The sequence below is a fragment of the Mytilus galloprovincialis genome, chromosome 1 (assembly GCF_965363235.1).
Source record: "Mytilus galloprovincialis chromosome 1, xbMytGall1.hap1.1, whole genome shotgun sequence".
In the NCBI taxonomy this organism is placed as follows: Eukaryota; Metazoa; Mollusca; class Bivalvia; order Mytilida; family Mytilidae; genus Mytilus; species Mytilus galloprovincialis.
In genome coordinates, this window is record NC_134838.1 from 9,490,432 (window position 1) to 9,505,940 (window position 15,509).

Sequence of the window (15,509 nt, forward strand, 5' to 3'; positions counted from 1 at the left end):
TTGAAATAAGAATAAGTTATCGAATTTTATCAAAATCATTTATGAGTTAGAATATTTATCTAGAGTATAATAGAAAATTATATGCGACTGTCATACAAGTTAGAGGTTTATCTAGCTACAAATTCAGGTTTAATCCTCATTTTCTACACAAGGAAATGCCTGTACCAAATAAGGAATATGACGGATGTTTTCCATTAGTTCGGTGTGTTTGGGATTTTGATTTTACTATTTGATGAGACTTTCCGATGTGAATTTTTCTTGGAATTCGGTATTTTTTGTTATTTGACTTTTTAAACATTACTTTACCATAATCAATGATGCAAATATTGCTATATCTATTTTTAGGGTATGTTTGTGGTAAGCTTTCCGTATGCTGTACTTCAGGGTGGCTACTGGACATTACTCGCAATCATAGTTGTAGCTTATATATGTTGTCATACTGGGAAAATTTTAGTGGAATGCTTGTATGAAGAAGACCGGTATGGACAGAAAATTCGTGTGCATTGCTCATATGTGGATATTGCTAACTCAGTGTTTGGACCACGTTTCGGTGGTAGAATAGTAAATATTGCGCAGATGATAGAATTATTAATGACATGCATTCTTTACATTCTTTTATGCGGAGACCTTATTTTAGGTTGCTTCCGTGAAACTGGAAGCCCACTCGACCTTTCATCCTGGATAATGATCAGTGCCGCGTTTCTGTTACCATGTGCATTCCTTCAGACATTAAAAAGCGTGTCTTGGTTTAGCTTTTGGTGCACCGTAGCACATTTAGTTATCAATGCAATAATATTGGTATATTGTTTCTCAAGAATCAACGATTGGAAATGGTCCGAAGTTCAAGTCAGCATAAATATTTGGACCTTTCCAATATCTCTCGGTGTTGTTGTTTTCAGTTACACATCACAAATATTTGTACCCACTTTAGAAGGAAATTTGATTGACAGGCAGAAATTCAATTGTATGATGCATTGGACACATTTTGCTGCCGCCGTTTTCAAAGCTTTATTTGCCTACATCGGATTTCTAACGTTCGGAAACAATACCAAAGAATTTATTACCAATAACTTGCCACGAATTTTCAGAATTACCGTCAATTTATTTTTTATACTTAAAGCTTTACTATCGTATCCATTACCATATTTTGCTAGTGTAGAATTAATCGCGGAATCTTTCTTCAAAGGACGACCAAAGACATTGTTTCCCGTGTGTATAGACAACGAGAAGAGTTTAAAAGTATGGGCCGTTATCCTTCGTCTGTTGCTAGTCCTCTCTACAATGTTAATGGCAATATTTATACCTCATTTCTCTCTTTTAATGGGACTGATTGGAAGTTTTACTGGAACAATGTTATCTCTAATATGGCCATGTTATTTTCATCTCTATCTTAAAGGTAAAACTATGTCTTGGTATGCAAAACTGTTTGATGTAATTATCATAATACTAGGTCTGTTATGTCTAGGCATTGGTATTTATTATTCCGGAAGTGCATTGATAAGATCTTACAGTGGACTACCACCAGATCCACATACTCCGAGAATTCCTTATCATAGTGGATAGCAAGGATAGAAAGTGGAATCTGTTTGATTGTTCAAATATAAAAAAAATAATCTATTTCAACTCATTATTTTTTATATCGCTTACAATTTGCATCCAATTGATTTTCTATTTTCCTGACATGAACATGTTGATCAGTCTTTCAATACTATTACATCGTCGATGCTCATGTGTGAATTTCATTGAATAAAACAAAACTGTTTTGAGGATTTGGTCATTGTATATGTTTTATATTCATTTTATTTGTTAAAAATCAAGATAGGAAATACAAACGATATAGATGGAATGTATACTTATACTTATGTAAGTAGACGTTAAAAGCGAGTGTGCTGTTGTATATGTGGATGCTAAATCATTTGTAAAATAATAACATTTTGATAGGCATGCATTTCGAAAAACATGAACGATTTTATACACAATGCTTTTTGTGCAAAAGCCATTTGTTGTCGCCCGTAAGAATTAGTAATTTCTTGACAGCAAAAATTACAAATAACATTTGAATACCTTCTTCGGGTCGAATGGTCGCCATACATTTTCATATACAATCTAAAATTATTCATAATGCGTTTTTGTACTTTTATTTCTTCCTACTTAATTTTACACTATTAAATGAAGAGTGTTTCCATCTAATCATACCAATTTTTATAAAATATTTTCATTCTTTTGGAATATTACAAATTTTTATTGACTGAAGGAGATTCGTTATTTGTGGCATCTTTTAGAGGTGCTATTTTTACTACCCAGAGTCTATTCCTATAGAATACATAGAAATGGACTTCTGCTATTACATAATCATTTAAACAATTATCATTATCTAAACCTAAAACCAAGTTACATTTTTTTATATAAATCTAAGTTTTGCGATTGCAGATGGCTTAAATTCTAAAAATAATATCTGGACTTACAATGTAAAAACAAGTTAACAGTGAAATATATAAAAAAAAAAAAGTTAAACATATATTATGCCACCGTAATCTTATGTCACAAAGTAAGTCTGTCAAATGTACATCGAGACACATAACTGAATTAGATTATCGTGTGTACTGGAAATTAGATGGTTCTCCATTAGTCCTTTTCAATTTCTTTTAGGCGATATATAACCTTGGATTTTATTTATCATTGACTGGATGAAAGTTGAATATAAATGAGATATACTTTTATGAAACTAATGGTGGATATTTTATACCATATAAACATCGTGTCATTGTATATTTCTATTATGCCTTTAAGGAGATCAAATGTGATTATAAAGAGCTGCAATATGATCAAAAATAAGCCACCACATCCTGAGAGGCACTTTCGTCATTATCAATTATTCCATTTAGTTGTTTATTCTTTAAGAGTTTTTCGTCTTTGGGATTGTAGTTGTTGTTGATGTTGTTTTTTTCAAAATTAAAATCCGCCTTTGAGACAAATGTATTTCGAGTGTCCCCAGATGATGGTTTGAAGAACTTATTTTGATGATCGGTTTCATTTTCTGTCAACCTTTCTGATTTATTTTGGTATTCTTTGATCTCATCATATATAGGATTATTATAACCTTCGTTTGTACTGATATCGCTGCTTACTTCTTCCCATTCCAATCCTGATTGTGCCAAAACTTCATCTTCCGTTTGTCCAACATTTTTAGAATCTCGTTCGTCATCAAGTATTGCCCTACTGTAGCTACGTCTACGATTCAAATTTTTATCTTCTCCATTTTCATCCGTATCTATCTTGTAAGTTGAACGGCGAGTACGGACGAACGGCTCATCGGACAATATTTCTGATTTCGATTGCTCAGTAGTCCTTGGGAAAAGAAAGACATAGGCATCGGTACCGCTAAGACGTTTATCTTTGTCATAGTAAAGCAACCGGTTGGATATCTGGTCTTTTTCTTCTTTTCTGTTTTCCGATTCTGAATCGAGTCTACAAAGAGAGGACGATCTACGAAGTGACTTAGTAACCGTAGATAAATCATGATTCCCCGATCTGTCTAATGCCTTTGTTATGTCACTCTCACTGTAACATATATCATTCCTACTGCTAGCACTTGACAAGGTCAGCATGCTTTTAGACCGGATGCTGTCATCTAAGCATGTAATTTGTTCATGTTTGAACGCATTATTACACTGATCCTGCTCTGCATAACTTTTATGTTTTGTCGATACCGCATATATATCTTCAAGATCTATTTCATCACCCCTATGATAGTTGGTATTCATATACCCATGGTCTTTACTTTTGACCGGTTTATCGTGATTTGTTGTAGCCATAGATTTCAAGGTTAATGAATGTAATGCAGTAACTTGTCCATCAAAGTGATCTGTCTCGTTATAGTTGTCTGCTTTGTGGCTATGGCTATGATGTGACTCTTCATGTTTATGTGAGTGTTCATCCTCAAGTTTTGCCGGCAAAATATTTTCATGCTTCTCGTCTGTTTCGTGCGCTAAATGGAAATGGCTGTTATCTCTTGGCCGTCTGGAAACTGAATAAAAGCAACGAAAATTTGTCAATTTATGTCAGAAGAAAGCAAGATAAATATAGAATAATTACACTCATACATTGTTGAGAAATATTAACGCGCAAGAAATTGAATAAAAGCGAGACAAAAGTTGAATGATACAACTAAATCATAACCGTTCAGTTCATAAACTGTTGTAAAAACACAGTTACAACTCTCTTTCAACTCTTTGAAAAATGAAAATAAAATGCTTACCATCAGTATGACTTCCTCGGACATTCTGCTCACCAGTCGACTAAAATCACATGGTATTAGAGTAATAAATATGAAAATATATTATCGAATTAACAATCGATATAAAATAATTCTTTATTGAAAAAAACCTATTATATAGATATAAGAAGATGTGGTATGAGTACCAATGAGACAACATAATATTCATATTTGTCGATATTTTATCTTAAAAATGTACATTCTATAAAGTATTCTTACAATCAAATAATTCTTACATGTTCATTGCATTATTTCTTCATTCAAATAAGCCTATAACTATATATCAAGTTGAAGAAAAAGGGAAAAAACATAATTTCATTTAGATAAATCAAATGTAACTGTAATATAATAATTATTATGTTATTTTCAAACTACATATTCAATTTCAATACAATAAGATGATGTCAAAAACAAAAGTTCACATTGTAGTCGAATCGTGCACGGTGAAACATATTTAGAGTGCAATATAAATCACAAAGTGCATAGATGTTCCATTCGAATGTAATGATAACATGCCATGCAGAGATTCACTTTATATTGATATTGTTAAGTTGCTTTTCTATTTCTATATTGTCACTTTTAACATTGTCTTTCTGAAATATTTCAGTTTTATTCTTTGATCTGATGACCACATCTGCACTATTACTCAAATGAGCTCTTGATATCTACAAGCAACAAATTTCTTAATGAATATTTGAATTTGATAACAAATTAAACAGTTAATTTCATTACTAGTAGTGAATAATAAAATAAGTTCATCTAATAAAAACAAATTACTCGTTTTTTTATAATTTAAATTACATTGATATACGATCAGCTTTTACCAAGATATATATATAAAGACCAATAACAAAGAAAAAATAGGTGCGTTCACGCATATTATACCAGTAAACCAAAACCACCGAATTTTACAAAGTAAAATACCATAGAAGATGTATTCTTAAGCGACATATTCTTTCCTTTGCTTTCGTTTTAGCTTCTTAGCACGTTTAATAGTTTTACTAGGATCATACCCATGCAGTGTTATATTATAATTAAAGTGAACAAATTTAGGTTCAACATCACTGTTTGAACTTTTGTTATCAATTTGAGGAGGAATAACATGCGAGCTACTGTAAAGATTGTTCCCAACCATGCAGTCAACTACTGAGGTGATGCCTTGGGCTGTTGGTAATTCAACACATGCAATTGTATTATGTTGTGCTTCAACTGGTTCCACAGTGTAGTCTGCGTTTCTTGGTGATTCAGAATCTTTACCAACCTGTTGGCGCCTTTTTACTATACACAAAACGATGATCGCAGTAAGCAAAAGAAGAAAGAGGAATCCAAGAGTTCCACCAACAATATACAGAGTGTTGTCTTGTGGACTTGATGCTGCAACTGTTTCATTCATTATCTCACCTGAAATAGTTTATTATTTTACAGATTTAACAAACAGATGTATACCCTTGACTCAATGAGAATACAAACAAGGCTATAAAGATGAATGCATAGTTTTCGTGACGCCATCGTGAATGGATTTAACATGCATTTTGGCCTTGAAAACAGCAGAAGATTTAATTATGCCTTGAGAATTAGAATTTCCTCGTCATATTTAAAGTTTGAGTCAAAGATTGATGAAAACCAAAAATTGATATAAAATGAAAATGAATGAAAATCCTTATTAAAAAATTAGGACGTCACAAACTTATTTTAAGCCACCTCCCTTTGCAGTAATTGTGAATGAATAACATTTATATGTTTCCCTCGGTTTTATTTGTAACCCGGATGTGTTTATCAATCGAATAATGACTTTTAAATAGCGGTATACTACTTTTGAATTTATTTATAATAGTATGACATACGATGCTGTTGCTTTACTTACTGTTGCCATTTGGTGTTTGGATGGACAAAGAATATGAACAACTAACTGTGCCTGTATATGTAACAGAGGCGGCACAGACACGGTATGTGTAATTTTGTCCCGGAACCAAGTCGCTGACGTTAAAAGTTGGCTCAAGATTGTTATTTTTCACACTGATGAAAGTTAGTCCCTGAATTCTCTGTAGAATAAAGTACTGGTCTCCCCCACCACTGAATCCTGGCATACATTTGATATCCAGTTCATCTTTTCCCTCCAAGGTTATATTGCAGCTCTTTGGAATATCAGGTGGACCTGGTAATTATACATTTAATATAACTTAGAAGATGTGGTATGAGTGCCATTGAGACAACTCTCTCATCCAAGTCACACTTTGTAAAAGTAAACAATTATTGTTCAAAAATTGACTTTAAACACAGAACTGTGGATCACACCCAATCGCAACTATAAAGAGTCCCAAAATAAATAGTGTAAAACAATTTAACAGGAAAACCAACGTTTTTATTTCTATAAAAATTGAGAAACAAGAAACACTTATGAATCACACCTACAAACGTCAGCCATAAAATAACAAACTAGCTCCTGACTTAGGACAGTTGCATAAAATGCAGTGGGTTTACACATTTAAACAGGTGCCAACCTTTACAGATAGACAGTTTAACATTACAACATAAAAAGACACACTATAAAATATCAATTTGAATGGCTTAACTCAATCAAAAAGACATTTAAACAAAACAATTAAAACATATACATTGAACGAATAAGTTGGAACTATAACACAATATAAATACAATATTGATAAAAGAAAAAAGATGTAGAAACAGTGTCAAAAAGACAACTATAACAGGGCGTCTACAATAAATTTAAATATAATAATTTTGTTGTTCTATAACATTTTTCACAAAATAAATATTTTATTTTGTTTACAGTGCGAGTATGTATGTTACTGTTTAAACACTTTAATTTGACTGATCGAAAGTATTAATTACATGTGAAGTTAAAACCTAAAATATACAAAACCTAAAACAAATCAAACGTGTATAAAGGAAAGATAGAACTTAGATATGTTTTAATGTTTTTATGGAGTTTGACCAATTTGAATAAAGAAAAAGACAAAAAAATGCAAACTGCAAACCTGGTTTAACTATCATGTACAAACACGGCTGTATCATGGAACCAACGTCGTTCTTTGCTATACATTCTATGTCGGTGTAGTCAATATTGCCTCTACAAAATGAAGATACTTCAGATGCTAGAACTTAGAAGCATAATGTTATAGTTTGTAGTATTCATGGCAGAGTAAAAACCTGTTTTTTTCCTTTGTTGACATATTTGTTTGTTTTTATAGTGATTAAGATTATAACACAATGTTGACTATTGCACCCTCATTTTGACATTTATGCCTATTATGTCTGTTAGTTTTGTTTACACATTATTGTCAATATAATGGAAGTTTTATGCCACCGTCATTCAAGTGAGAGGTTTAGCTAGCTATAAACTATGTTTAAGCCACCATTTTCTGCATGAGAAAATCCCTGTACCAAGTCAGGAATATATGCCAGTTGTTATTCTTTCATATGATGTGTTTGAGCATTTGATTTTGCCATTTGATTACGGACTTTCCGTTTTGTACTATCCTCGGAAGTCAGTATTTTTGTATTTTACTTTTAAATTATGTCTGACCGATACATAATGCTTTTTTTATTATAAGAACCAAATGTTTCGATTTAACTTTATCGTAATGAATACAAAAAAATGGTGAACCATATAAAAAGTATCATTAAATTTTGCCACCAGTAATCTCTTAGTCCACAAAAAAGTCAACTCTTATAAATTTGGTTTCAACAATAGCGATGCCTGTAGACTTACTGCAGTTTAATCTGTATTGAATTAGTTGCTGTTTTGGCGACATACGGGTCTGTATATGACGGCTGTTGGTCTTTGATTATCGTATTCCTTGTTTTATACCGCCATATTATAGTCACGTTTGTCGCTGGATTAGCGCTAACTCGACATGTCAATGTCACCGTTTGACCAATAGATGCAGCCAACTTTTCAATTGATGATGTCATGCACACCGGCCGATCTAAAACGTAACAGGTATGACATATTTAACTGAAGTGCTGAACAGAGTTGTGAATTAACGTTCCTTAATATGATTTGAAATTTGTTAATTGTTTCAAATAGAATTTGATCATCATACTTTAAATAAAGATATTATTTTATTTTTACAAATAACTACCATGTCGAAAGAAACGGATTTAATTTTTCCTCAAATAATAAAACTAAGAAATCTGTTAAGATATTCCATCTTTTACTCCAGCAAAGTTAAAAAAGGTTATCTCAAAATAATTGAATACAGAATCTTAATTACTGTACTTGTCATACTTACAAAACACATTTAGATGTAATGGAGGACTACTCCTTGCTATTCCCAGTCGATTGGATGCTTGACATTGATATTGTCCAATATCATCTCTATAATGAAAAACAATGTCTAAAAATTAGAATGACTTGGAAATCTTTTTCAAATGCCAAACAACATTTGTTTTCAGTTTTCAATGGATTGCCAACAGTATTTTGTGCACCACATTTATCATAGAAATATTCAATAGCACTCCATACAACCCCACCCCCTCCCCAATTCCCCACATGCACAATAGATATAACAAGGAAATTTGTTTTGCGTTGATAACCCCCAAAGTATATTACTATCTTTACTATCTTATAATATTAAAATGAGCTATAACTTAATTAATCACCTTTTTACTTCACGAATATGCAGATCAAACTGTCCATTTTTTATTGAATAATTTGTGTTAATTCTCTGATCTTTCACAACCATCTGTCCATTCTTCAACCAAAATACCTGGTTTTCCGAAGACATCGGCCTTGCATCAATGTAACACTGAAGTATTGCTTGATTGTGTTCATATACATCTAACGTTCCATTAGATGCGTGTATAACCGGCATATCTGTAAAACAAAATATTTTTCTGGAACTTAATAATAAAAATGAGAGAGATGAAAATACCAAATGCGGAATGCAAATTAATTTATTGGAATGACGATTGTGAATCGATCATAGGGTTGATAAGAGCAAGTAGTAGGCAATGGAGGTCCTTTGCCTTTAATCAATACTAGCACGATATCTCTAAATTTGGCTGGTAAAATGGTGACGTGAGAACTAACATCTAAATATCAAGAATAGAATACGATTCGGTGCATCCTGTAACAGGAGAAGTTATCTAGAAAAACGCCATTATAATATTACAGTTACTTTGTTTTCATAACTAATTTTGAAAGTAGTAGTAGTAGAAGTTAAAACGGGAAATTATTAAGGTATCAAACGCACATATTACAGAATATGAATTATGTTAGGAATAAGTCAATATAACTAGCGATGAGCAATCAAGCAACCACAATATCCTAGACATCAAGAAGTTTGTATATCGGCGTTATCCTGCTAGTCAATTTACATGCTTTACCCTCAAAGCTACAATAGTTATGTTTGTGTGTAATTCTGCTTGTCAATTTACAGGCTATTCTCAAAACTACCACAGTTCTGTGTGTGCGTTATTATGATAGTTCTGCTTTTTGATAATAAAAAAGTTTGTATATTTTGGCATTTTTCTTTTAGAGAACTTACATGCTGCTCTCAGAATGACAGTAGTTTCAACTGGAAGTCGGTGTTGTCTTTGCAGTACAACATTCATCGCTTTGCAAGTCAGGTTGACACCATCCATGGATTTGTCAAAACGTTTTGATATTGAGCTTGTGACAAAAAAGGTTCCATCTGGATTCTGATATGTATGTGTATTAGGGTTATTTTGTTTTCTGCCATCCATGTACCACGTGATGTTGGCTGCTGGACGACTTCCTGTACTCTCACATGTAATTGTTTGTGTCTGTCCATCATCGAAAATACCGTTGAAGCCTCTGAATATCGGCACTCCAGGGAATACTTATTTGTAAAACATAAACATAAACAAACTTTATCATAACTTTTATGTTCGTACAAATATATATATATGGGCGTTTTTCAATAAAAACGTACTTTCTTGTCCCAACCACTTTAAAAAAAAATCTTTGCAAGTAATTTTTTGTGCAGTCAGTACATTGAATTATATATTACATTTTTAAGCAAAGAAACAGTTTATTTTTTAGAGGGATTGATAAGATATTGATTCCTGAATGGTCCAAAACAACCAAAATGGCATATCCCTAGACCGCCTGTTCAACATTCATACTCTCAAATATCGTAAAAAAATGTAGAAATAAATATTAATTTTACTTAATATAAGTTCTTTAATAATTCAAAAGTATGTTTAGAGCTAACATATTTTAATAAACAGCTTTTAACATAGGATTTTTTATTTTAGAACTTCGTTTCGTAGTGGACACAATGTCCACTACGAAACGAAGTCATTAAAACTTGCTTATAAACAGTTCTATAAAATCAATGTAATTTTTTGTTTGCAAGAGATATAAACATTAGGGTCTTACAAAAGAAGTGATGTTTTTATAACGGCAATTAAACTGTTGGTAAGAAAAATTGAGCACATCAAATGAACCAGAGTGATGCCGTATTTTTGTAAATGTCCACTACGAAACGGGTCAAATCTCCTTCAGTAACTGGTTTTAAAATTATGAAAAAAATATCAGTGTACAGCTTAATAACGCTTTGATGAATACAGTCAGTCTTGTTACTATTGCAATATTGGGGTTGTGAGAAAAAAATAAAACATGTGAATACGTCCCCTACGAAACGGTCCCCTACGAAACAAGTTTGGGAGAAAAACGTTTCGTAGTGGACACTACCACTACCATACAGTCTTTTTTTACTCTTTTTTCAATTATATTCGTGCAAAGCAAATAACAAAGGTTAGTTTCATATAAGTTTTATTATGTTTTTATTAACATAGAATAGGGTTGATGTCAACTACGAAACTTTTTGTCCACTACGAAACGGTTTTGTCAACTAGGAAACGCATCAAAATGTCAACTACGTAACATGAGTTGTACCTTCATATGTGAAGTACTGTCTAATCTTTATCGATAAAAAATGGTTCTCCAATTCAGAAAAAAATGAGATTTTTCTAGTATATAAAGTAAACAAACTGGAATGTCTATAGGAAACATTTAAAATTGCAAAAATATGTGTGTTTAGAAGCAGTTTCGTAGGGGACAAAAGTCCCCTACGAAACAGTACACAAATTATGAAAATAATATCATTTAAAGAGTATTTAAGATTGCACTTTTTGTTTACAAACAGGTCTATAATAGAGGTATTCAAAATAACTCTTGAAAATAAATTTTAGACTAGTTGATTTTCAATTTTTTTTAGGTCTGAAAGGAACGCTTTTATTGAAAAACGCCCATATATGTGTTGTATTTCAAGGAATGAGGTAGAGTGATATGATGCTAAAGTCGATTTCTAACTGGGTTATTTGTAAGGAATCATTTACATTACATATGATTAACGTTTTTAAAATACTTTTTTTCTCTGTTAATGGTACGTTTATTTGTTTAATTCTGATTAATTGACTACAAACTGATTAGAAAAGGATAATAGCACTTACAGTTCACATTCAAAGAAACGTTATTCTGTACCACAAAGAAGTATGTTATCTCTGTTTTACACAGCACAGTAGCTTTGTACATAGACCTATCCACTGTTAGTACAACTTGACTTGTTCTCAATCCTGTACCATTACTGTAGGTGGTGTCACTGTTGGCAGATGCAAGACTTGTGATATTCAGAGATGGACCTATAACACACGAAGTATTGTAAACCTTGGATGACAACCCTTTATTTCGCTGTCGGTATTAAATTCATTATTTTGTAGAATATGACCAAAATATATAATATAATAAGCGTGATCAGAACTATTAACTTCATCATTTTTTCTGACCTGCAATTGTTCTTGTGCTAGAGTTTATGGTGGATTGAAGACGTATTGGCAATCATGCCACATCTCGTAATAATGCAATGGGAAACTAATAGGTTTCTGCACATTATCGGAAAAAGGTTAAATGCATGTAACAATATTTCAAACCAATAGTTTATTAAGTCGAACATTTGCTACTGAAATTCGGCGCGGTACATGTTTTTATCTTAACCTCTAAAAAGAGTAAACTTGGCCTTTCGACTTCTAAAACAGTAAAGATTTAAAACAAGTCTATTTCGTTTCAACGGATTTACCTGTGATATACCATTCAAATATTGGTGGTGGTTTTCCGCCATCTGCCTCACAAGTTAATTTTGGGTTACTACCTTCGTCAATACCACCAGCAGGGAGTGGATGCAGCTTTATTAGGGTGGGTTTAACTGAAATTAAAATTATGATCGAGTTAAAAGTGAACTAGGCTAAATGCCACCGAGACAGGAATCAAGCATAATTTTCTTTTATATTCGGAAATAAATTAATAGTCATTAAGATACAATGTTGACTACTGTACACAATAGTAGACATTTTCCCCCTATTATGTCTGTTTGTTTTGCTTACACATTGTTGTCAATATAATGGAATCTAACACGTCTGTCATACAAGTGAGAACTTTAGCTAGCTAGCTATAAAACCAGGTTTAACCCATCATTTTCTACATAATGAAATATCTGTACCAATTCAGGAATGTGACAGCTGTATTCCATTCGTTTGATTTGTTTGAGCTTTTGATCTTGCCATTTGTTAATTAAGGGACTTTCTGTTTGAATTTTCATTGGAGTTTGGTATTTATAAACAGCACGTGGTCAAGATAATTGACATTGGTACTGGCACACATTGTGTAGCCTACATAAAAGATTACCGTTAAGTCGTTATAGTCAAACGAATATGATTACAGTCCTGCACAGTCTTCCCACCAACAAGCCAACAAGATAAAATAAAGAAGGAAATAAAGGCCACCAAAGCACAATTAAAACGAAACAGACATTCAACGAAAGAAAAATAAATATACATTTGTTGAGTTCTTTTTTATATTAATTAAACAGAAACTACATCCTATCTATCAATAATCTTTTCCTAACTGACGATAACAAAACTTTAAGATATAAACAAAGAAATCCATTGGTGAGAATCCTGAGAATCCTGACTTTGGAACATGTTCTTTTACATGTGGTAATGTTTTAAAATTATTTGGGTTTTTTTCTCATGTGGATCAATGTAACAACGAAAAGAGAAGAAAGCACAATTAAGATTGGCTCTTTATGATTTATTCTTTCAAGAGAACACACAAGAAATTAAAAAATACAGTTAACATAAATTGGTCAAAATAATAACTAGATTTTATAACAAATTAAAGAGACATTTTTTTTCAAATTTCAAAGCAATCATCAATGTTCAATATATTAAAAAAAAACACTCTCAATATAAGTCTCGAAAGCTATCACAGTCACAAATGTTTTCAAAACGTTCCATGTCATCTAAAAATTATTTAAAAATTATTGAACACTTTATAGAGCGAAACAGTACAATTCTTGTGAATAGTTGTACAGCAATTTCAGCGGTATTATCTCATTGACATATACCACTTACCCCTTTTTATATCCAAATGAATCTAAGAGTGCGTTTCATATGACCTACCTAATATATTAACTTTGAAAGATTCCTTTTTCTGTATAGCATTTACATCATAACACCTGTACGTTCCGTCGTCTTGTAACGTCAAAGACTGAATGATTAGCGATTGACTATTGCTGTTCACTTGAATGAAAAATTTCGTATTGTTCAGACTGTTTGTTACTGGTAGTGTTATATTCCCTCTCAGTGCTATGATTTTTTGTTTTCCATGCATCATCACATGATCCCATAGTAAACCTTGGGCTTCTCGAATATGGCACTGAAGAGTGACTGAGCTGCCGAGAACCGCGGGAACTACAGTGATCTGATTAGTCGAGGCAGCGTCAGAAGTAAAGCTTAATAGACATAGAACAATTGCAATGGAAAGTATCCTCTGTAACTGAAATAAAAAAAAATCATCATGAGAAATTAATCAAAATTTGTAATGTGCTGTGTTTCTCTCAGCTTTTTCCCGTTGTTTTTTTTTTGCGTTTTGGTTGCGTATGGTTAGTTTTCTTGGTCTGTTTGCGTGCATTTTATTTTCTATAGCTAAAAAAAAGTCGAGTATAACATTAGTCTTTCGCAAATAAAAAGATAAAATGAAAAAAATATTAGTAACCATCGAAAGTTAAACTGTCCGACAGTCTTATTTGCTACATTTGAGTGCTTCAACCATTACTTTCCGGAATTCGGTTTTTATAAAAAAAAATATTTTACAGCCTTGTGATTTTTGTACAACGAATGTCACTTAATTTCCAATGAGTAAATTCATTTCAATATATAAAACAAAAATATATTATTTGTTTAAATGTATTTTAATGTATTTGTTTCACCTAAAATGGTTCATTTTTGTCTCCCTTCTTGAACAGTCGGTTTTGTTTTGCTATTATTATTATTATTATTATTATTATTATTATTATTATTATTATTATTATTATTGAAATTTTCCATTTATATTATTATTATAAATTAACCGTTTTTAATTTTTCTTTAAAATTTCTGCAGTTTTCGCTAATCCCAGAGGCTGAACTTATTGGAATGTTACGACTATTTAACTTTAAAACAAAAAATTACTTTACTTTTAATTATTATCAAAATTACAATTTTTACGGTTTGCGCCATCATAACTCATTACTTTTCATTATTTTCATTTATAACTTACCATTTTTAATGTTTCTGTGAAAATTATACAGTTTTAGCTCATCGCAGCTCGTTTAAGTAATTGGAAAAATGCAGATTTTTTTCATTAAAACACTAAATGATCCATCATATGCTGCTCCTAAAAATTCCTAATACATTACAAATAGATAAATGCTATATTAATTTTATCATTTGTTCATACACTAATTACCTTCTTAACAGCTAATATATACTAAATGTGACAAATATTGAAATGTTTATTTTATTGTATTGTTTACTTTCATCAACTACAAACAATGTTCTTATCTATTTGTTTACATGACTTATAATTCTAAGCCCACATCATCACACTATGACTGTAATGTCGACCCAAAGCATGTGTACGTGTTATGTACTCCCTTTCGTATTAACTAGAACTATAACTGTGCTTAAAAAGGGGGCATGAACATTTTATACCAACACTCGTTTACTAATGCTAGTAAAATTTTGATTGATTTGATTGAAATGATGACACTAATAGCCACAGAGAAAATAAAAGTTCATATGCAATATAAATATACTAGTATTTTGTTTTTCATGATTGCGAATAAATTATAACATGAAATTATTACAGTTCTTCTAACCAGGAGGACAGAATTCACTGAACATATCTATCGTATTTTAAAAT

General features: G+C 31.7%; 2 protein-coding genes across 3 annotated transcripts; one reads left to right on the top strand and one right to left on the bottom strand.

Annotated features, from left to right (window-relative positions):
- Positions 1-348: 348 nt before the first annotated feature.
- LOC143064899 (vesicular inhibitory amino acid transporter-like) lies at positions 349-1,766 on the top strand. The gene has a single exon (XM_076238105.1). It carries the CDS (start codon positions 349-351, stop codon positions 1,561-1,563), a length of 1,215 nt encoding a protein of 404 aa, XP_076094220.1. The 3' UTR covers positions 1,564-1,766.
- Positions 1,767-2,000: 234 nt separating this feature from the next.
- Positions 2,001-15,003, bottom strand: LOC143064890 (neural cell adhesion molecule 2-like). 2 transcript variants are annotated; one of them, XM_076238083.1, is made up of 13 exons: positions 14,865-15,003; positions 13,727-14,102; positions 12,346-12,471; positions 11,723-11,911; positions 9,790-10,104; positions 8,903-9,116; positions 8,533-8,618; positions 8,010-8,226; positions 7,276-7,367; positions 6,141-6,431; positions 5,538-5,677; positions 4,259-4,298; positions 2,001-4,027 (listed from the first exon to the last, which is right to left on the bottom strand). In XM_076238083.1, exons 1-13 carry the CDS (start codon positions 14,865-14,867, stop codon positions 2,826-2,828), a joined length of 3,291 nt encoding a protein of 1,096 aa, XP_076094198.1. In that variant the 5' UTR covers positions 14,868-15,003; the 3' UTR covers positions 2,001-2,825. The 2 variants fall into 2 exon arrangements, with proteins under 2 accessions (XP_076094198.1, XP_076094208.1); XM_076238093.1 differs by lacking the exons at positions 2,001-4,027; positions 4,259-4,298 and adding an exon at positions 4,586-4,941 and having other exon boundaries at positions 14,865-15,002.
- Between the last annotated feature and the right edge of the window lie 506 nt (positions 15,004-15,509).